Consider the following 22,708-nt stretch of genomic DNA (forward strand, 5'->3'; position numbering starts at 1 on the left):
AAGAGAGAGGGAGAGAGAGAGAAGGGTGCGAAGAGAGAGGGAGGGAGAGAGAAGTCCTAACACCATACGAAGAGAGAGGGAGGGAGAGAGAAGGGTGCGAAGAGAGAGGGAGGGAGAGAGAAGTCTCTGGGGTGTACGAGAAATGTGTGCGAAGGGCATTTGGATGTAAAATACTTCTCATCAGTACAAAGTTATCTAAGAAGCGTTGAGAGTATCTGACCATCCAAACTCAGCCTTAGTGTTTGAGGGCAAACCCACCATGAACGTTCATACACACTAAGAAAGTTTTGAACTTTGATAACTTACAAGTTTTTGTTTTTGTTTTTAATATCCTATTTCCTTTCTAATTGTTCTATTTGCTTATCACCAATAGCATGAAAAATAATTCTATTTAAAAGTTTTTACACCATATACTATCTACGTGATATAATTTGATTTGAAAGATAAATCTCAATGATGTAACACATTATAATATGCCCTGGCCCTCGACCTTTTGCAGCAGAGAAATTAACACAACCCAAAGCCGAGAGTGCTTTTTTATCTGCACATGCTAATTGCTAGTGAAAATAAGCCCCCGTTTGGATACAGAAACGGTTTCATCTCATCTCATCTCATCATATCATTACATTTTTCTCAAATTTTCACACAAAATATAATAAATAATTCAACTTTTTCAAATTTCAAAATAATAATAATGTTAAAAAATAATATTCTGACAATATTTTATTCAACTTTCATCTAAAATCATCTCATTTTATTTTACTATACAAACAGGGCCTAAATCTGGCATCTAAAGAAGATATGGGCTCCTGAAGGATTAGATTCAAATGGGAGATGTTTTAAAGTTTGAAATACCCATGCATGTAATTCTTTATAAGGATGAAGTAGTGTATTTAACTGCATTTTCTGTAATCTCTTGTAATTTTTATTATCTTTACACAAAAATAAAAACTCAAAGCTGCATGCTATATTACTAAGTCCCGCCTCAAAAAAAAAAAAGAGAGAAGTACAAATGTTAAATAATATGTAAAGAGTAATACTAGATACATGTATAGATTGTGCAAATATTACACACGCCTTTTGAAAAATAGTTGGTCTATTATTAAAAGAAAGATCATATTTACTTTTTTTTTTAAAATGAATGTGTGACGCTTGTGCATTCTATAATTGCAAATATCACTTCTCATGTGTAAGCCATGCATTCACTAACTAGAGATGATAAGCTGATCTAGTACCTCCACCACCGTAAACGCCTGCATGCTTTTGGTGATTGGGAGAGACCCGATGGTTTTTGGTCTGCTCCTGATCTTGGTGTCTGTTGGCACCATGCTTTGCGATGTAAGTTTTTTTCTCTTTTGCTGTCATCTCAATGGCGCTGATCTTTATCAATTCCTCCAATACTTCTTCCATGGATGGACGATGTTTGGGGTCTGATGCTAGACATTTTAGTATTAGTTGCGCTGCTTGGAATGCAGCTTCAAGTGGGTAATATTCGCATAGCTTTGTGTCCATTATTTTCTTGAGTTTCCTCTTCTCGGAGAGAGACAGTCTAGTCCATTCCACCAAGCTCGACAAACCATTGGCTCTATGTGGGTCGAGAGCCCGTTCGCCTGTAAGCATCTCCAGCAACACCACTCCAAATCCGTACACATCACTCTTTACGTACAAATGACCTGTTGAGTAGCGTGACATGTAAGGAAAATAATTTCAACCTTCTATTTTTAACTTTTATCGAAAACTATATTATATCATCTTATTATCTAAAGAGAACCTAAATAGTTTGAATTTATTTTTATTTATTAGCGTATGTACGTAGCTGATATCAACTTGAAATTACATCTCAAAAGTAATCTTGTTTTTTCACTTAAAAGTAATCTTGTTCATTCATTTTTCAAACAGGATATATTCAATAACTTTTTAACATGATATAAGCCAAATGCTAAAAATTGATACGTTTACTCATTAAAGATATATTAAAATCTATATAATTTTTTCATCACAAGTACATCAGGTCAGTGATTAATTCTTATTACAACTCTGATTTAAGTTGAATGTGCAACGTGTTAGTCCTCACCCCTCGAGGGAGTTTTGGGTCTACACTCAGAGGGGAATTTATTAAAATTACAATTCTTATCATATAGTTATAATTTTAGGATAAAAAAACAATTTATTAATTGATTACTATGCACATCTTGTCATCGAGAAGATATTATTTAAAAGAAAAATGATATTTATCATCTACACATCACACACCACACACTAACATATGATTTTTCATTTTTAAATACACATATTTACACATCAATAATAATATATGTGCTTAAAGGAAAATTCTATACACCATATTACATCTCACTTTCATCCCACTAAATATAATATGGTACATTTATTACCATTAAATGATCATTTATTATATTCTTCTTTATCATCTAATGGTGATAAATATGTCACATACTACTTAGTATGATCAAAATAGGATGAGAGTGTGATGTATAGTATTATTCGTGCTTAAATAAAATGATAAAAATAATAAATCACATATTGGTGTGTGGTATAAGAGATGACAAGTAAAAATTTTCTAGTTTAAATAGACTCCAGAAAATTATATATATATATATATATATTATATTTAGATTAAAAATCTAGAGCCTAGAATCAGAAATAATTTGTGTCAGATAAAAATTATAGATAATCTAATCATTATTAGCTATAGATCAAGAAGATAAAGTTTTTTTTTTTAATTTTTTTTTTGGAAGTATTATTGTACTGAAAATTCAGTATTACTATTACCGGTTGCAATGTATTCGGGAGCTGCATAACCGTAAGTGCCCATGACACGCGTTGTCACGTGCGAGTGGCCACTAGCTGGGCCCAACTTCGCCAGCCCAAAATCTGAAAGCTTTGCATTATAGTCCTGAAAATAAGAAATTCGAAGCAAAGTAATAAGTAATGGTCTTAGAAAATTAAAGCCCCCTCTCTCTGTTCAAGTGGCTTTTCAAGTCACAAGCGGGAAAGCTCACTCACCCCATCCAGCAATATATTCGAAGTCTTGAAATCTCGGTAGATTACTGAGTTTTCTGTTGTGTGCAGGAAAGAAAGCCCTTGAGCCGCTCCTATTGCTATTTTTAGCCTCGTCTCCCATGGAAGTGGTTCCGGAGCTCCTGTAACACAAATGCAAACAGATGGATCTTAAAAACATGTTTGCAATCCGACATATATGACACATCTTTTTCATTGCTGACATGTCATTGCTGACGTAGTAGGCCATGTTAGCAATGAATAAGGAATCCGACATCTATACCGATTTACAAATAGAAAAACAGAAAAACCTCTTTAAAAATATGAATTCTTACTTTTGAAAAGATGGTTTTCCAAGCTTCCCTTCTGCATGTATTCATAGACAAGAAGGTATTGTTTATCTTCCCAACAATAACCCAGGAGCTTAACTAGATTGGGATGAGAGAACTTCCCCAAGAATTTCACCTCAGCCTGCATACCCACAAATACAGGTAATCAAATTCGATCATCAGCACCGTCAACAGATAATGTTTTGACACAAATCCCCCAGCATGCAAATTAACCCCAAAAGAAAAGCTTTAGGTAATTGGGAAAATGCACTTTTGGGATTTCAAGGCCTAATGTAGAGCATCAAAATTCCTAAGCTGATTCAACACAAACACATGGAAAGTTCCAAAAGAAAGAAATAAAAATCGCTCTAGTCATGTTGCTCATCTTTTTATGGAAAAACAAATGGCGGCATATTGTTTGTGAAAATCAGGGAACTATTTCTACTTCAAAACCCACAAATTTCCTTCGTCCCTTCATTATCCGCACAAGAAAATGCCATGGAAAAGATAAAAAAAATAAATAATATTTATAGTTATAAAATGAGTAAACCGTTGAGTAATATTTAAAAAAAAAATGAATAAATATAAGATGAAAAAAAAATTAATTTTTTAAAAATAAATCTTACTCTTTAGATTATACGATACTTATAATCTACGACCGACTGATTATAGCTTTATTTAGAAACACAATTCATCTCAATTCATTATTATAATTTTTTTAAATATTAATATAAAATATAATAAATAATTCTAACTTTTTTAAATTTTAAAATAAAAATAATAATATTTTATCAACTCAATTTTACCCACTTCAACGTCTAAACGTACTCTATATGTAACAAAACCAAGCCAGGTCAATGTTTCAAAGAATCGGTCAAGCTTCAACCATTCAATAAAACATCCAAAAAAGTTCCACATGGAAAGTTCACAAATACAGAAGAATCCGTCCGGGTGGGCCTTCCAATCAAGAGTGCCGCACTCTCCGTACAGTTCACATGAAATTTTTTTTTTTTTTTTTAAATTCAGCAAGTACATGGTGTGCTGCAGTTATATATGCTGATTTGCATATTTTCTCCCCAATTATTAGTTGGGATGGAAAGAAATTAGAAAAAAAAAATGAATTTATGTGAACGCTCGAAGCCACTTCTTTTGAATGGCCCCAACTCTAGGAATAAATAGAAATTAGACAGTGTGGTACTTTTTATTCAATTTCCGATTCAATGGTATTGAAACAGGAAACGCAGACGATTAAACTTACCAGCCATTCTTGCAACCCTTGGCCCTGGGGACCGCTGTCGGGCTTCGATTTCTTTACGGCAACGGCTAGTCCGACGCCGACCTTGGACGGCGCGTACGTGTTTTCGTCGACCCAACCCTTGAAAACCCTTCCAAACCCTCCCTCGCCTAGCACCGTATCCGGTCTGAAATTTCGTGTTGCACTCTTCAGCTCGTCCAGAGTGTACACTTTCAGATTGGGCGTTATGACCCGTCCGGCGGCCTGAGCGGTTTCACCCAAGGTTCTTTCCACGAAGACGTTGCTGCTTTGCGTCGCATTGCTGTTGCTTGGTGTCGTACCACTTTGTTTGCCAATATTTTTTAGTGTTTCTGCATCATGGAAAAAACCATGCCTTAAGTTAATAACAAGGTTACTTTAAAAAGCTACCTTGAATATAATGACTTCTGAAACAACAAAATAGACACGGCAGACAGCCTAGAGATCAGAGAAAGAAAAACACAAGAGCTAAGCCCGACCTTGATCAGTTTGCTTTGATAATCTTTGACTTGGGTTTTCTTGGCAACCCTAGAGAAAGCCAGGAATCCAAGAGAAGATAGAAGGAAGGATGAAGGAGAAAGCTAGCTAGGGATAATAGGTTGGTGCACAGGTATAAGGATACGTACCAGCTGGGGTTGAAGATTTGGTGGTGCTTGGAGTACTACTGTGGTTGTTTACCGGAGCTCCAAAGCAGTTTCCCATGACGATTACTCTGTCTTTTTTGGGGCTTCAAGTCTATCTCAATGCAGCGATATATATGTTTTTATGTACCGTGGTTTCCAAGTTGGTTCCCCTAAAGAGGAAAGAGCGACGAAGGAACCAAGCCGACAGAAAACTGGTGTATGGTGCAGAGACTTGGACCTTCTCATTATTGGATCACCTCTCTCTCTCTCTCTCTCTCTCTCTCTCTCTCTCGTTTACGTCGTTTACTATTACTCCCACCGCGTTTTATGCTCTTTCTCGCCCCCACAAGCCTATCTCTCTCTCTCTCTTTTTTATCTAAAACCAATTTTCCGCACACTTATTTTTTTAAAAAAATAATTAATTTGAAATTTACATAAAAAAAATTATTTTAACGGCAGACTTTTTTTTTATAAAAAAAATACATAGAACTTACACATTCTAAAATTACATAATAATAAAAAAAATCTGATAAATTAATTTATCATTTTATTTTTCTTAGATTTGACAATTTTATCAATCAAATCTAGCCGTTAATTAATTTTCTGTTACAACTAATTTAAATACTAAAGTTTTTACTCTTTTTTTTTTTAAATAAGTTTTGACTCTTTAAATGAATCTTGGAACTACGTTTCAATTGTTATATTTGGAAAATATTTTATGATTTTAAATTATTATTTTTTAAATATTTTCGTTTTTATAAACCTATAAAACTTAGTGACAATTTTAGTCAAGTTTGGTAGGTCATGCATGCTTGCATTTATTGGTCCATGACCTAATTACCTGAATATTTTTCATTGATTTGTATTTAGTGAAGGAGTGCCAATATTGTTTAAATAAATAGATATATTAAGCCTCAACGAGATTTTAAAAAAAAAAGCTTATAAATTAACGTAATTTATAACATGATGCATGCGTCATATTAGGTCACGTCTAGTTATAAATTAATTTTTTATTTTTTATAGGCATAATATATTTCTCAAATAAAACAGATTATATTCAACGCACATTTAAGTCAAATTAACAGTGTGAACAAAAAAAACAAGACACTGTCAACAAGTGAAGGAGGACTTCGTATAATACATGCATATACACATATATAAACAGTGTGAACATGGAGAGCCAAGTCCAACGTATCTGTCAATGTTATCGTGAAATGTATTGTGAAAATAATAGTAAAATAATTTGTAAATAATAATAAAATAATTTGATTTAATATGTTTTATTAGATTTTAAAAAATGAGAGAGAAAATATTGAATAAATATATTATAAAGTTAAAAAATTATTTAAATATAACTTTTTAATATAATTTTTATTCTGAAAGTTGAAAAAAATTGTATTGATTTTTGTATTTTATTTTAAAAATTGTAATAGTTATAATGATTAGATAAAAGAAATTAAAAATTAAAAAATATTTTGTATTTAAATAATATTTAAAAATAAAATTATGAAAACTTTTAGAATTTCTCATCTCGGATTGACACTTCATTAATTAAGTCAGTTTATTTCATTAATAGATAGTTAAAATGTGGAAAATAACCTTTTTTTAAAGCGCCTCTTTTAATTATGGCCCATGAATGCCGAACACATGGCGGGCTTGGAGCCATTTGATCTAGACACATCGTGCTGAATGGAACTCATTGATTAATTTTAGTCCAACCTTTTAGAATTTTTTTTTTTTTTTTTTTGTTAGCAAGTTAATTTCATTAAATAGGAAAGGTGATACATGAGGAGGGGGTGGGGTTCCCAACAATCGTCTCAAAGCAATAAAAAATAGTGTAAAATAGTGATACATAAGGAGGAGGTGAGGTTTATTTGGGACCAATATCTTAATCTATATCCATATCCCTGTCCTACAAAAGGACGCCATCTTAAATAAAGACGGAAAAGTATTCGTAAAAAAGAGAACAAGGGAACGGTAGTTTCTCTGCTAGAAGAGTTAAAAGTGGTGGGTGCACTGTCACATATTCTCTGAAGTGGATTTTTAGAGAGATCCACGATCCCTCTTACAAGATCACTAATTAGGAAAAATAGTAACATAGAGCAGTCGGAATCTAAGTCGAGTCGACAGCAACAGACCAACACAGGAGGTGGCAGCGCGTGTAGGATACGCACCACCTAAGGAGATAAACGGACGAGTAGATCTGAAGGATCTGAGGCCTCTGAAACTAGTGTGGCCACCAAAGCCCTTCTGGTACGCAGTTGTGACTGAAAAAACTGCACGGCTATAGTCGCGCGTGCCTCGAACTCGTCGAGCAGAAGCACATTCTTCTTCTGCGAGCATGAAGATCAGCGACCATAGAAGCTAAACTGGCGTCACGTGTTGGTTGGAAGTTGTCGAAATGTAGTAGATTGGGGAGGATAGGCGCTAAGGAGAGAAAACTAGATAAAGTTAGGAAAAAAAGACAGACAACAAACTATATTCATTGAAAAGCCTCTGGGGCTGGCTAGGGGAGGAAGTGGTCGAAGCCTAAGCTCCGAACCCCCTCCACCCAGTGAAAACAAAGGGTTGGTAAACTTCAGTGGAATCTACTTTTTTTAGACATTTGATATTTCAAGTAGTATACAACTTTAGAACATATGGGTACAAGGGAGGATGGATAATGATAAGCTTATTATCTTCTTATCACTCTTTTACTATTTTGTAGAGTATTTGAAATTTTTATGTTTTTATTATTTTCTTTTAAATATTTTTTTTAGCATCCTTAATCATTAATAAAAAATTTAAAAAATATACAACTTCACTAATAGTCAATTCCTTAACTATTAAGTAAAAATAAATAAAGAGAGTAGTAAATGAGTGGTAAGAAGGAGTAAACCTATCATTATCTTGGAGATAGATATCTATAACTATTGATGTTGGACGTTTGGGTGTGAGATTGTCTAAAAATATAAGAGAAATGCTTTAATAAAAAAAAAAATTTATAAAAATAAACTCACAAATTAGTGTAAGTTAATGTCAAATTTTATATTGTAAATTTTTTTTATTATAAAATAAATCTAACGTATCATATAAAATTATATCAATTTATAGATTTAATTTTATAAAATTTCTTTACGCATATATGTAAAGATACATCACGTTTAAGTGGAAGAAACTTCTGAGATATTGAGTAGGATTGGTATTTGAGAATAAATAAATTGAAAATGATTTATACACAAAAAGTCGTTGCCAAAAAAGCAGCCACATTAGAAATGTGATTAAATTAGTAGATCCAGGCTAGCTGTTGTCATTCCTTGAAGCTGTACATATGCTGGAATACATCATTTTCCAGATAACTGACGATATCATCTTCCTACGTTCTTAGTTATTGTTTCACAGTTTCAAAGGATTGATGATGATGTCTCATCTCTTTGCAGGCCAAACAGTATTTTCCCATTATCTAAACAAAATTAACAAACAAATGAGGCCATAACAATGCAACATTCCAAAGGGCCGTGGGCAAATTATATATTAATCTTCTTTTTATTATCGACGTGGTATCAGATAATTGGCTGATAAATAAAAAATAATATAAGATTTTTAAATCATTTAATATCATGTGAATAATGTTAAATACAGTCATAGATTATATAAGACTATAAGTGTTATACACTTCTTTTAAAAAAGAGAAATTTATTATTACAAAATTATTATTTTTATATGAATCTTATATTTATTTATTTTTTTAAAAAAAAGTACGCGATGTTTACGAATTCTATGACCGAAAGTATCATTTCTCGAGATGAGTTTATAAAAGAAGCCATATAATTCAACAAATTTTGATTTTCCCATGTTAGATTGATTGCTATGTTTACGTCAATAAGCCTACTTTAATGGCATTTGTCCTTTTTATGTGGTAAACTACCCAGAAGAAGTGTTGCCGTCCTAAGATTTCCCTTGTCCTTAAAATGACACAAGCAACCTGTGTTCAACCAACACAAGGAACAAAACCTATTGTCTTACAGGGAAGTGAGGACAAACTTTAAAGATAGAAACAATGAGAAGGTAGTACTAATGAGTAACTATTGGAACATCCATACCCCTAGCCTCCAGGGGGGAAAAAAAAACAAAAAACCAATGAGTGGGACAAAATGGGTTGAATTCTCTAAATAAAAAATATTTTTTGAAAATAATATATGTGGAAGTCTTAGGTGCGGATTGGATAATAAGATGAGATGAAATAATTTTATATAAAAGTTAAATAAAATATTCCTAGAATATTATTTTTGAATACTATTATTGTTTTGATATTTGAAAAAATTGAACTGTTTATTATATCTTTTGTGAAAATATGAAAAAATTGTAATGATTAGATGAGATGAAATACTTTCACTATTCAAATAAGGCCTGACTACATACTTCCACCTAATCAATGAGTGATTTGTCATTTTTAATATTTAATGCTTAAATATGTGTGTATTTAAATAAAATGACAAATCACATGTTAAATAAGAAGAGATGCATGATGTAAGGCTCATTTGTACCATTTATCTTTAAGGAATTATTATTTAAATAATTCACATAGAAAATCATTTAAAATGTGAACGGAAGATAACAAATAGCATTGCTTTCATTTAGTTCTTGGAAACATAGTTCTTTCCTTAAGAGTTCCCCTCATTACATTTGCAACAACGAAATGCCTCAAGATAAAATTCTCTTTTTTACGACATATGATATGATGCTTCTTTTTTCCTATACATGGTATACTCAAGAATCTGGACAATAGCTGATTAGCTCAAAGCTTAAGGATGAACCCATATTGTTCCAAGCAAACAATATAAGATTATAGGTTCTTCCAATCTTTTCCTCTGATCATCCATAGCTAAGCACGACAGCGCCAATTCGAGGTCGAAAACAAGCATTTGGCAGCTCCCCACGGCCTTCCTATTTTCTTACTTTCATATAATATCAAAGAATCTACAGTGTAATTACTCTTGACGAAAAGGAGAACCCCTTTATCTCGAGATGACCTTATTTTGCTCCTTCTGTTGAACTCCTCTTTCTATATGATTATCAAATGCCACATCATGGGATGATGAGAGGATAATGAGAAAATAGATGATGAATAGAATTTTTCTATATGTTATTACATTGCAAATGGATTTCATTTTCTTCTCCTCCTTCAAGTTTCACAAGGTAGCAAACCTGCAAGCACACATGGTGAAGCACACATATCAGGATGCAGATTCCATAATCTTATCTACTTAGTATCAGAGAAGGAAATAAATTGACACATGTACTAAAAGGAGTTCATAAATGAATTTTATTTGCATGATAATACCAAATTCATGTGAATATGATTTGCAAAGATAGATATGTGTGGCAACTCTGCCACCTCCAAAGTAAATCTCAGAATAGAATGCCATTTAGATACTAAATTAAGGGCACTTGGGCTCCTGCCTAGATCTCAGTTTTCTCAAAAATGATTAAGGAAACCTAGTCATTAGAGTGTCATTTTAATGCTAAACATACATGCCCCACACAACAGTATTAGATTATAGAAGGGTAGGGCTACTTTGTGCAGTGACTCCAATGATTACTGCCCACATTCATAACAGAGGCACTGTATAACTGGAATCACTCGAGTGCCCACCCCCTTTTCTTTCTTCCAGAAACAGCACACAACCTAGTGATTGGTGTCCAATTACCAAAGAAGACCTAACATAGTGGGTCAAAAGGTAGCTAATATAAGACTATAGAGACATTGAACCGCATAGATCTAAACCATAAATGAAATGCTGCATAAGCATGCCTCATGGCGGTTAAAAAGCATACACAGAAGATTTAATGGAATGCTAGATTCACTTGTTTGGTTAATAATTACCAGGGAAACAAAGATGCTAAATAAAGATAAAGAAAAGCTAAAAGACTTGCCAAAGATTTACATAAGGTATATTTTATGTTGATGATGATCATATGAATGAATGAATGAACATGTAACAAAAAGGCTGATGACCCTTAGGCCAGTTGGCCGCTTCACTTGCCCAAGTATGGAAATTGCAGGACATCCAAAGCTCGAACCCCCTAGGAGGTTTCATTTCCCAGTTGCCCAAAAAAATGTAACAAAAAGATGACTCCTAGCATGAATATGATTATTGGACTTTAAAATAAAACAATGGAAATCAATAGCTTCTTCTGAAATTTATGGGGGTGGGAGCGGCAGGGTAGTTGCAGTATCTCTGCAATCAATGGGAGGAGCTTCCTACTACATGCTCTGGTAAACAGCACAAATAAGCATTTTTAGTTCCTCTTTTCTTACTAGGGGTGAAAACCGATGCCTTGGGTACAGTTTTTGGGTAAAACCAACGCCGACCGACGTCTGAAAAAATGGAGGACCAACCGACCATAACTGGTCAATGAGAAGAAGAAAAACCGGCCGGTGGTTCACTGTCGGTGTTCAGTTCCCCTACGACGAGCTTCTTCTAAGAGAATAGAGAGTGTTGTGGAGGAGTGAAATTCAATCGGGGAAGAAGACGACTCCATCTCGAAACGATGCCGTTCCACTTAAGTGGAATGGTGTCATTTCATACATATTTTTTTTCATACGTTTTGAATAAAACAACACCCGTCATTTCCATTATGTTTTGACAGTTTTGTATACTTATAAGTGTTATTTTATCGGCCGGTTCAGCAGTCCAGTCCAGCTTTAAACTGAGACCACCACTGAACGTCAGTTCCTTCAAATTTCCACCACACGCCAGCCGGCCGGTTTCTGACGCGGCCGGTCGGTTTCTGTTCACCCCTATTTCTTACAACATCTTGAAATTTTCAAATCCAATAGTGAGTGAATTGGTGCCTTACAGTATCAAATAATTTCAGCAGCTTCTGCCCACCGATGTTTAAACAGAAGTCGCACTTCTTCGATAATCCGATTCATGGGAAAAGATATCACTGTCTTGTTGCGAGGATGATCGAGGCAGGGAACTGCGGATTCGGCTATTATGGACTTCATAAGTGTTACTCTGAGAGGACAAGTACTCAAGCGCTACAACAATATCACCAATAAGAGGGCGGAAAGTTGGCTGCTCTTGAAGACACATTGCAGTAATGGCAATTGCATGACGCAAACAACGAACAGGGAAGCGCCCTTGCAATAAAGGATCAACTAATTGGGTGAATTTCCTTCGATCCCTCAAAAATGGACGAGACTGCAATGCAAAAAGTGTAAATATTACAAAAACAAAAATACAAGGTTATAGAAAAGAGTCACCAAAAACAATAGCTTTGTACTTTATGGGATACACAACTCCTAAGGCAGCAAGTGCATATTTATCATCACAGAATAACAGAATTGGACCCCAATCACCCAACTCATTCAGAGAGTCTAGCAGTAAATATCGATCTAGCTAGAGCAAATATCAAATTATACACGCTTAATAATTCTTGGACATGAACTTATAAAGATAATGGGAAATGGGGGGGGACAACTACACGACTGACATGCTACAGGGGAGAAGAGAGAAAGTTAACACACCCAGGCAACTAGGTTCTGCTCTCCCTGCTTCTTACTGCAGTCTATTGCCCTCCGGCCAGTGATCAACTCCAACAGAACCACACCAAAGCTATATATATCAGATTTAAGGGTCAACTTGCCACTCATCGCATACTCTGGGGCACAGTAACCATACGTTCCCATCACTCTGGTTGAAACATGAGTATTGTCACCAACAGGTCCCAGTTTAGCAAGCCCAAAATCCGAGAGCTTCGGATTGAAATCATTGTCCAGCAAGATATTTGCAGATTTTAAGTCACGGTAAATAACAGGGGGATTGGCTTTGCAGTGGAGATGCTCAAGCCCCAGAGCTGCACCAACAGCAACTTTTATTCTACTATTCCAACTCAGTGGCTCTTTGTTAGGGTCCAGATCTGAATACAGAAAAGGAATAATCAGTCACTTCAATCAGAGTAATTAATATAAGGTGCCACCACACAGAGTAATTAATATAGTACGCCAGTTGTGAAATTAGCATTTCAAAAACTGCACGCCCACCAAAATGGATTTTCCAGTTTTAAAAACTTTGCAGTCTATAAGTGGATTTAACAAGAAAGAAAAAAAACCAATAAGCTACATGACAATAAGCTGCAATCCTCAAGGTTGTCGAGAAACAAATCCTGTTTGATTGCTAACATTGAGCCTTTTTTAAAGAAGAGCTCATAGCAATTAAGGAATGAAAGTTTCCAAGATCGTCCAGAATCAAAATTTCCAGTAAAAGAAATAATGTCAAGTGCAGAACAACAAAGCAATAAAAGCATGCTCAATTATAAAAAATAAAAAATAAAAAAAATCTCATTATCTGGCTCTATATACACTTGAAAAAAGTACAGGAAAACAAAGCCCTCACACTTTTTGATGCAGAGGATGTTCAACTCCAGCAAAACTGTGATTTCACTTCTCACTTATCTGGAGTTCCATCTAGTTGCAACTACTAATGCTGGTTGATTAACTTCGTTATTCTAGTATTATTTCTTACTTGATTTTCTCTATCTCCTAGATTATCTAATAAATAGGTATCTATTTATAATGTTGATGCACTCCATTGGAAAAGAAATGAATGAATTTGATTTCTATTTAAACTTCTTTGAGACGAGGCTTCTCTTTCTTTTCTTTTGGTGGAGATATTCAATCAAGTTTCATTGTCGAAAAGGCACCCTCCTAGTCAGGGTTGTCTCTTGTATATACTGGGCTAGGCCTATTCTTGGAGTAATATAATTTGTTTACTTATCAAAAAAAAGTTTCATTGTTGAACAGTGAGACTCTAGCTTAACACCACTAGGTTATTTAGGGAGACGCCATTCAACGTGGAATTCATTCATCTATTTCTCTTGACCTGCACATCTTATTGCTTAAGGTTAAGTGCTAAGGTGGAGCCTTTCATCCAACATATGTTTTAGAAGTTAAAGGTACTAAATATAGGGTGCACAAACATAAAGTAAAAGAATCAATTAGAAAGTGTAAAAGATGCATATCTAACATACCAAAGAGATGATCTTCCAAGCTACCCATTGGCATGTACTCATAGACCAACAGCCTCTGATCCCCATCAGTGCAATACCCAATCAAAGTGACAAGATTAGAATGGTGTAACAAGCTTAACATGAGAACCTCCACAAGGAATTCCTTAAATCCCTGGACGCCATCATGATCAAGTTGTTTAATCGCAACAACCTGCACATGTAAACCAAGTGGTTAATGACAAATACAAGAAAGCAACTCAACTCACACCCATATTAAAAAATGCAGCCGGATGGCTGATAACAAATTTATTTCCATCAAAGGAAATTTTGACTTAAATAACATACTTTCCATATGTTCTGAGATTCACAACCCAGCAATTAATAATACTCTACCTATCAATTTAACAAAGGCTACATTTGAATGCGAGAAAAGAGCTATATAATTTGAAAGAGAGTGTATTTCACCCAACTGTGTCATATTCCTTATTTTGAGCAAGTAAGGTTCTTAACATTAAAAATAGGTGCGATTCGTATCCTACCCAAGCAATTTAAACTAAATATTAAAACCCATTTCCCCTTAATTCTTATATTTCCGTGCAAGCAAATGCAAATTCCATAATATCCCGATAATAACACACATGTTGTAAACAGAACCAGAGCTTGCCTCGCCCGTCTCAAGGCGGCCCTTGTAAACCCTTCCAAAACCCCCTTCCCCTATCAGATTCACCTCCCTAAAACCTCTCGTGGCTGCTGCTAGCTCAAGAAACGTAAAACTGCGCGCCCCACTGCATCTCGTGCTGTTGCCCTCGGTATCATTCAAAGTCGCCTTCCCTTTCCCATTCACTGAAATGTTAAACACCCGAATCAACTCCCAGCATTCTCACGATTTAACTTGAAAAGAAAAACCCAAATTCCAAACAAGCGCTGTGGATCGGATTCCCTTACCGTTATCGTCTGAGTCCTTCTTTCCCCTCCCACTACCTGCATATCCATATCCCAGAAAAAAATACATTTAGCAAATTGTTTCTGTTAAATATAATTCAATAGAATACGATAAAATCAAATTTATTAATAAAACTAGTCTGAATGAACCCGGAAATTCCAATCTTTAGCTACACAGATACACACGCAGACCTGCGGAATCAGCAGAGTGCCGAGAACCGGATCGTGTGCCATTCTCAATTTCAATCCTGCGCACACCATTTCCTCCAGGACTGAAGCAAGAAAAACAAACCATTCTCTCTCTCCCCCTTCCCCTTCCCCTTCTCTCTCTAATGCACACAGAAACCAGTAAAAGAAAATGCTAAAATCAACGGTGAACCACCACCTGAAACAAATTTGTCACCCCACTCACCCATCTCAAATTCCCAGAACATAACGCGCTTTGAGAGGGGGTGGGGACTGGGGAGATCAAGAAGCCCCTCAACCAAATAAAAATAATAGTACTTAAAAAAAATTAGCCAATAAATACAAGCCCAAAGTAAAATATCATTCAAAAATAGAACAAAAACAAAGACAAGGACAGACAGACAAAAAGAGCAAATAAATTTTACGAAAATAAAACTACCCAAAAAGAAAGTCCTAGAACCGTCGGCTTGGCAAATGACGTTATAGGAAAACGGGAAAAGAAAACACGGAGAAAAAACGAAACTAAAATTACGCGGACAAGGCAAAAAGAAAATGTGTTTAAGTTTCTTGCGGCAAAATTTACAGAAAGATAAACACAGATAGACAGAGAAATAGAGCGCCACAAATTTAGCGGCACAGTTAGCGGCGACTGTAATAATAGCTGGATTTTAACCTTTGGTTTATGCCTCTCTATCTCCTCTTTTGCTTTCGGAAAATGTGGACCTGAATATTTGTATATTTTTATAAATTTTTTTTTTTTTTTAAGTGCTGAATTCCTTTGCCTGCCTTCTCTGCTCGTGTGATTATAATTACCAGCCAGCATCGATGTTTATGCGTGATTATTGACCGGTCGCTCTCGCCGTTCCGCTCACTCTGATATCTTTCTGGCCGTTCCTTTTCCTCGCCCTTCAATTATCTTTTCTGCTGCATTTAAACGTCACGGTCCCCTGGGTGAGATTACAGTTTTGAACTCGGTCGTGAGCTGTTTCTTACTAGGTTTGACATTGACATTTCGGATCTAAACCGAACTGACTCTGCTTTATGCGACCGACGTTGGATCCGTTTATTTTTTTGTTGTCAACGGCTTCGATTTGCGTGATGTTCTGGTTCCTTCCCGCCTAGAATACTTTGGCGGCTGACCTCGCAAAATGACAGAATTGAGAATTGAAACCCAAGAGCCACGTGACGTTCGACGACCACTCTGCTTTTACTTTCTTGGCTCGTTTAGAGTCTAGACACCTATATATCTGTATGAGTTTTACGTAATTTATTTCTCAAATATTATTTAAATATAAAATATTTTATAATTTTAAATCTTTAATTTTTTTTATTAAATCAATACTTAATCATTATAATTTTATAAACTTTTAAACAAAATATAAAATATAATAAAAAATTTTGAAATCTCAAAATAAAAATAATATTAAGACAAATTTTTAATTTTATAATATTTTGAATCTATTTTTTTCTTTCATTTTTTAAAATCTAATAAAATTTATTAATTCAAAACATTTAACTAATATTCACAAAATTCTATCTATCCTATTACCTCCAACATGTCCTGCTATCTTAATCGAGATTTTATTTGATTACACAGTTTAGATAAGATGAGATATTTTATTGAAAGTTGAATAAAATATTATTAAATATTATTTTTTAATATTATTTTTATTTTATAATTTGAAAATTTTAAATTATTTATTATATTTTATGTGAGAGTTTAAAAAAATTATAATGATTATATGAGATGAAATTACATAATTTAATTTTGTATAACAAAATTAGCCCTCAGTGTTTTCAAGTCCCTAGTTGTCCTTGGTTAATTATAAAATAAAGCAAAAACTTCCAAAAACATAAGCGCATTTTAAAATTTAGAAAATGTAAAAAAAGGCTGGACATTCCAGATTCATGGCACATTCAAGTGAAAGAACTTAGGTATTGTAGTACGAGTGGTGCTACTCTGCCGCCTATATGTGCCCATTCAGTGTGCTGTTTAGTACAAATTGTACTTTTGTATTTTTTTAGCTTTTTATTTCAAACATTTTTTATAAACATATTTAAACATTTAAAAAAAAACAAATACACTAATAATCACTTATTTAACTATTAAAAAAAAATTTAAATGCATGAGCGGTCAAAATGAGAAGGCAAATTAAAGAGGCACAATAGCATTATTCTTGTAGTATATCCCCCGCATGGATGATCCTGAATTGAAGGTTATCTCCTAAACTCTCCCAAGGCAAAAAAATTGGTGCAACCCCTCCAAACTATCATTTAATTTTTAAAATATTTCTTTGAACTTGGCAATTTGTTAAAACACCAAGTAACTGCAATGTATCCTATTTTGTTATTAAAAAGATAAAATTACTCCTGAATTTATTAAACTTCCAGACATTATCTTCAAAACTCCACAGATCAATTCAAAACTTGGGGGTGAGGAATATATATATATATAATTTACTACAAAACACAGTTTCTTCAGAGCTCACATATCTAGTATTTCAGCATCCATACTCTTGACTCTCCTCCCACCAATATGACTTCAAACACCACCAGCCCGGCTCTAGACCAAACCAAGCCCAACACCATTCCCGGTTGATCGTTTAACATGTAACTTCAGGTCCCAACATCTCATTTCCAGGAAATGGCTACGCAGTGAGTGCATTTTTGCACCAGCACTTCAGAGCCAGCAGGAATTACATCGTATGGATTAAAAATCCTACTATTCGTCCGTGATCACATGGAAGAACTTGGCTGTTTCACAAAGCAAAAATCACATGAAAACACATTTACAGAAAGAAACAAAAGCAGAACACAACCACCTAAACAAAGCATACTGCAAAAGATACTTTCAGAGAAATCCCAACAATGCACAAGTTACCCAATCTAGAGGATAGGAAACCAAGAAATACATATCCGTTGCACTCCAATATATGAACACTAATCAATTTTTCTTTTTCTTTTTTTAGACACCACAACTTCATCAGCATAGTTAACAGTATGAGCATAGAGAGTAGATCTACTTTCAATTTTCAAGTTTTGGTTCTTTCCATCTTCTCTAACTTGTTACTCATTTTCTCTGTAGTCTGTTCTGTTTTCTGTTTTCTGTTTTTCTCTCCCTCTCATTGTTGTCAAAATTTATGAAATTGATAGCTTCAGTCTTGTCAGTATTATTTATTGACTACAGATTCTTGAAATACTTGGAACGCCCCGACATCATAATTCATTGACTGCAGAAAATTCTTGAATCGTGAGGAACACAATTAAGTGAATGAAAACACCAAACTAGAATTTGATGTCATCACCAGATTTTTTTTTTTTTTTTTGAAATCCAGACTCATTCTCACTTATAACTCATAAAAAGTCAATTACAAGCCATCTCCTGCACTACAACAGATTCAATATCAGGTGGTGCCTCTTCCATCCATATAACTTCCCCTGTCATCTGTAAGACCATCCTAGATAGGGAATGTGCTGCAGCATTTCCTTCCCTATATGTGAACTCCAGCAACCAGTCAGATCTCCTTGAGAAAACATACCTGATATCTTCCACAATTTCTCCCGCCCATGAACAATCCTTCCTGCAAACTTTAACATCTTGTATCACATTCTTTGCATCTCCTTCAAAAATAACATCTTTTACATTCATCTCTTGACAAAGCTCAACAGCCCTCCATAATGAATTACATTCAGCCAAAAAAGGTACACCAGTAAAATATTTACCAGCACATAGAGAAAAGAGAACTTCTCCCTTACAGTTTCTTGCTATTAGGCCAATCCCCAAAGAAAAGAATTTTAGCTGATGATGGAGATGATGAGAGGGTGGGTGATTTTGTTAAGAGATTGAGGGGTGGGGAGGAAGAGGAATTTTCTGTTGCCAATTTCTTCCACTTCCCTCTGGTCTGAGTTTGATTATGACCATCTACAAGAGCACAGGTTGGTACTTCTATATCTTCATTCTGATCTTTCTCAGGGACCAGTGTTTGCTTCCTCACAACTGTCTTTCCTCTTGTTGAATAATAGGACTGACATTTACAGAGATGGCCTTCCTAGTTAAAACCTCCGAGTCCAGCCCCTCCTTCCATGCTCTACACAGTTTGGAAAATCACCAACCTTATCCATCTTCCAGTGACTTTCAAACTTCCCTTCCACGTTCTTCTCCAACTCACCCTCTCCACATTTTTCAACTGTTGTCAATATCAGTCCAGTTTTTTCAGTAACAACTCCTTGTTTTTGTCCACTATTCTCGTTTAATTCCAAACTCCAACCATCTCTGCAAATTCCCACCTTCACTGGAACTTTCTTCACCACCGTGCAACTACTCCCACTACCTTCAGGAGACAAAGTATACCCATAGCGAAGAGGAGGTCTTCTCATTGCATTTGTATCTGCTCTCAACCAAGAACCAAACTGATCTGAACGTGCACTTTGCCCAGACTTGTCTTCCGATCGAAAAGCACACCCCTCAGACCCGTGAGCAATACATCCGCAGTCCAAGCATATACGAGGCAAGTTTTCATATTTTATGGGAATCCATACCCTCTCCCCATGAACACAAATAGTACGACCTCTGGCCAAAGGATTTGTAAGAGAGATATCAATCTTAGCCCTAATATAAGGACCCCAACCAATACCATCTTCTGGCAAATCCATTTCAACTATCTTCCCAAGTGAACCACCAATTTGCTTCCCACACTCTTTATTCATACAAGCTACCGGCATATTGTGGAACTGAATCCAAAATGGTTCACTATCAAAACGTATTTTATGCAGAGGAGATAGTCCATCAAACACATTCAATGCTAATAAACTGTTGTCAAAAAGCCAAGGTCTTCATCCATCACCTTTGTTTATCAGCATGCGTAGCAAATGTAACAATGAACAAGTTCGGACCACAAACTTGGAAAATTGCTGCTTTACTCACCCTCCAGATTTTTCCCAAAGTCGCTGCCAGCACCCCTTTCCCAATCATCCGTTCCATATACAGCTTTCCTACTAAACTACGCTCACCCTTCCTCTCTGATTCTCTAATACTTTCATCAGGCATATTCAATTCACACCACCAATTCTCAATTTCCTCCATCTTCACAGTACTTTCCCAGCCAAATCAGACCACTAAGAACCCCACAACAACGAATTTTCTGAACAAAAACCCTCAAACACTGTTGTCTAGGGCGAATGCAGTGCTTTTTCAGCCAAATCAGACCACTATGAACCCCACAAGAAACAAGAAACAGAACAAAACACACACCTCCAGCCACTTCAGCGAACAAGAACTTAATTAGCAAAATCAGAATTCAAACCTGTTGAGGAATCACAGGCACCCAGGTAGGTAAGACCGATTGAAGCACAGCTCCCTAACTTAATCACAAGCCATGAAAGATTTCTTCGAGGACCGAGGTACAGATCTCTACCATTACGGTTTCCTCCACTTTCAATCTCAAGCTCTGTTTTACTTTCAAATTTTCTCCTGAGTTCTCTCGGGAAAGTCTCTCAGGAACGAACAAGAACCCCACAACAAAGCAGGACCTGAAGACAAAACTCAACCCCTGTCGTCTAGGTCGAAGGCAGAGAAAAGACTTTTTCGCTTTTGAGTCGGCGCCTAAATCGCACCCAAATCTGCATCCTGAGCTATCAAATATGATTTCATCACAGCTTTTAACATTCGATAATATCAACCACCCCGATTTCAAAATCTCCGTCAGTATCTGTAGGAATCAGGGAATGTTCAATCGAGTTTCGGAAAGAAAAATCATCCGAAACTTCAAAAAACTGTAAACCAGGTCATGCGGTGATTAAAACAGGGCTTCAAGGTTTGAATCGACTCCGAGCACAAGGCAGTTTAAGGTCGCGGGGAAAAGGGAAAGAAAAAAATTTGGACCATTTCTCGATTTGTGCGTGTCATCCTTGCGCAGGGGCCATGCTAATCTTCTCTGTATCGTTCCAATTTTATCGGATGTCCCCGAAGGGACGCTCCTTTATTGCTTCCTTCTGCCTTAAAAAGACAATTACGCAGTAGTAACTAAACCATGTGGGACTCGTCGTCGCCCAACTACATTGTGTAACTAGTAGTTCTGTCTCTACTCGTTAAAGAGACAGGCCTTTTTGACACAGAGTTCAACAATTGCTATTTGGGCCTGGCCCATTATAGTTGGTCCCAGACTCCCAGTGTTGAAATTCTCGTGGCCTTTAATGTACTTCAGTCCAGAAAAGGACATTGATTCTGCACTGAAAGATGGGAATTAGTGGAGACGTAATCTTAAATGAGTAATTACGAGACAAGTAAGGTTAGATATAGTCTTAAAATGTACAAGTCTTACATATTTTTTAAAAAAATAATAAATTTTTTTTATATAAATTCCACATTTACTTTATATTCAAAGAGAGCGTAGAGAACTTGCACACTAGAACAGTATAAATAATTTTCGTAACGAGATAATCTTGATAAATATGAGATAATTTTGAAATAAGAATGCATAATACTTCATCCTATTCATTAATAATTAATGTTTATGTAAATAATTTTAATAACATCACATCATATGACTGGATAGATTTACCCTTTATTATGCCGGACTTACCCAAAAATTTTTATCTTAAACATCCTCTTAAAATAAAATAATATGTCAGGTATATGTCAGATTTTAAAGGATAGCAAAGGGAAGCTGGAATGCATTTGTTCCAAAAGAATCTATCCTCTGTTACCTCGAATGGATCGGCTCTTCTATTGCACTAGCAATTTCAGTAGTTATACAGGTTCCAAAGATATTCGACTCTAATAAACTTGAGAGCCAAATCCATCACCAGAATTGAAGATATTTACAACAAAGCAACTTACTCTTAGATAAATGGAAATCTCTCAGAATATAATTAATCGTACCATTACAAATTCGTCTCTGCTCTTTGCCACTTAAAACCCACCTTGGTCCACAACACAACACGTATTTTCCCTTAGTTTTTCATTGAATCTTTTAAATGTTTCACTATCAATAAGATTCAATCATTTCAACCTAAAACTTGGAGGCACTTAACTACACAAAACTTCACCAATAGCCAAAATGTGGCGACTCATGGATGCATGCCGGTAAGTTCCGAGATGATCCACTCCCATTGCTGTCAGAGCTGCAATGTTGAATCCTGCTGCTGAGATGAACCAATCTGAACATTAGAACTAGGTGAACTCGTTTGCTGAAATCTCACATTTACATCAAGAGGAAATGAATAACAATGTCTGCAAATATGCCTCCCCCACCAAGGATCACTGCTGATATTCCATGTCACTTAAGACCAGAGTGTGTTGCAATTTCAGGGAACCAGGCTTCACTTGATTCAGAATAATT

General features: G+C 35.4%; 2 protein-coding genes, 2 long non-coding RNA genes and 1 other non-coding gene across 7 annotated transcripts; all 5 read right to left on the bottom strand.

Moving 5' to 3' along the window:
- Positions 1-414: 414 nt before the first annotated feature.
- Positions 415-5,427, bottom strand: LOC121262959 (probable serine/threonine-protein kinase PIX13). Its single transcript, XM_041165681.1, has 6 exons — positions 5,247-5,427; positions 4,606-4,952; positions 3,354-3,489; positions 3,025-3,161; positions 2,791-2,914; positions 415-1,673 (listed from the first exon to the last, which is right to left on the bottom strand). The coding sequence occupies exons 1-6, from the start codon at positions 5,320-5,322 to the stop codon at positions 1,210-1,212; spliced, it is 1,284 nt and encodes a 427-aa protein (XP_041021615.1). The 5' UTR covers positions 5,323-5,427; the 3' UTR covers positions 415-1,209.
- A 6,217-nt stretch (positions 5,428-11,644) lies between these two features.
- LOC121262977 (probable serine/threonine-protein kinase PBL21) lies at positions 11,645-16,133 on the bottom strand. Of its 3 annotated transcripts, XM_041165710.1 has the most exons (7): positions 15,375-16,133; positions 15,186-15,221; positions 14,905-15,083; positions 14,262-14,451; positions 12,760-13,151; positions 12,085-12,433; positions 11,645-11,657 (listed from the first exon to the last, which is right to left on the bottom strand). In XM_041165710.1, exons 1-6 carry the CDS (start codon positions 15,475-15,477, stop codon positions 12,125-12,127), a joined length of 1,209 nt encoding a protein of 402 aa, XP_041021644.1. In that variant the 5' UTR covers positions 15,478-16,133; the 3' UTR covers positions 11,645-11,657; positions 12,085-12,124. The 3 variants fall into 3 exon arrangements, with proteins under 3 accessions (XP_041021644.1, XP_041021642.1, XP_041021645.1); XM_041165708.1 differs by lacking the exon at positions 11,645-11,657 and having other exon boundaries at positions 11,897-12,433; XM_041165711.1 differs by lacking the exons at positions 11,645-11,657; positions 15,186-15,221; positions 15,375-16,133 and having other exon boundaries at positions 11,897-12,433; positions 14,879-14,994.
- Positions 16,134-17,715: 1,582 nt separating this feature from the next.
- LOC121263249 lies at positions 17,716-20,970 on the bottom strand. Its single transcript, XR_005940223.1, has 2 exons — positions 20,672-20,970; positions 17,716-18,122 (listed from the first exon to the last, which is right to left on the bottom strand). It is a non-coding gene; the product is annotated as an uncharacterized LOC121263249 (long non-coding RNA).
- Positions 20,971-21,237: 267 nt separating this feature from the next.
- On the bottom strand, positions 21,238-21,340 carry LOC121263908. The gene has a single exon (XR_005940391.1). It is a non-coding gene; the product is annotated as a U6 spliceosomal RNA (small nuclear RNA).
- On the bottom strand, positions 21,238-22,302 carry LOC121263255. Its single transcript, XR_005940228.1, has 2 exons — positions 22,074-22,302; positions 21,238-21,596 (listed from the first exon to the last, which is right to left on the bottom strand). It is a non-coding gene; the product is annotated as an uncharacterized LOC121263255 (long non-coding RNA).
- Positions 22,303-22,708: the final 406 nt, after the last annotated feature.

Source organism: Juglans microcarpa x Juglans regia, chromosome 4S (genome assembly GCF_004785595.1).
Source record: "Juglans microcarpa x Juglans regia isolate MS1-56 chromosome 4S, Jm3101_v1.0, whole genome shotgun sequence".
Classification (NCBI taxonomy): domain Eukaryota; kingdom Viridiplantae; phylum Streptophyta; class Magnoliopsida; order Fagales; family Juglandaceae; genus Juglans; species Juglans microcarpa x Juglans regia.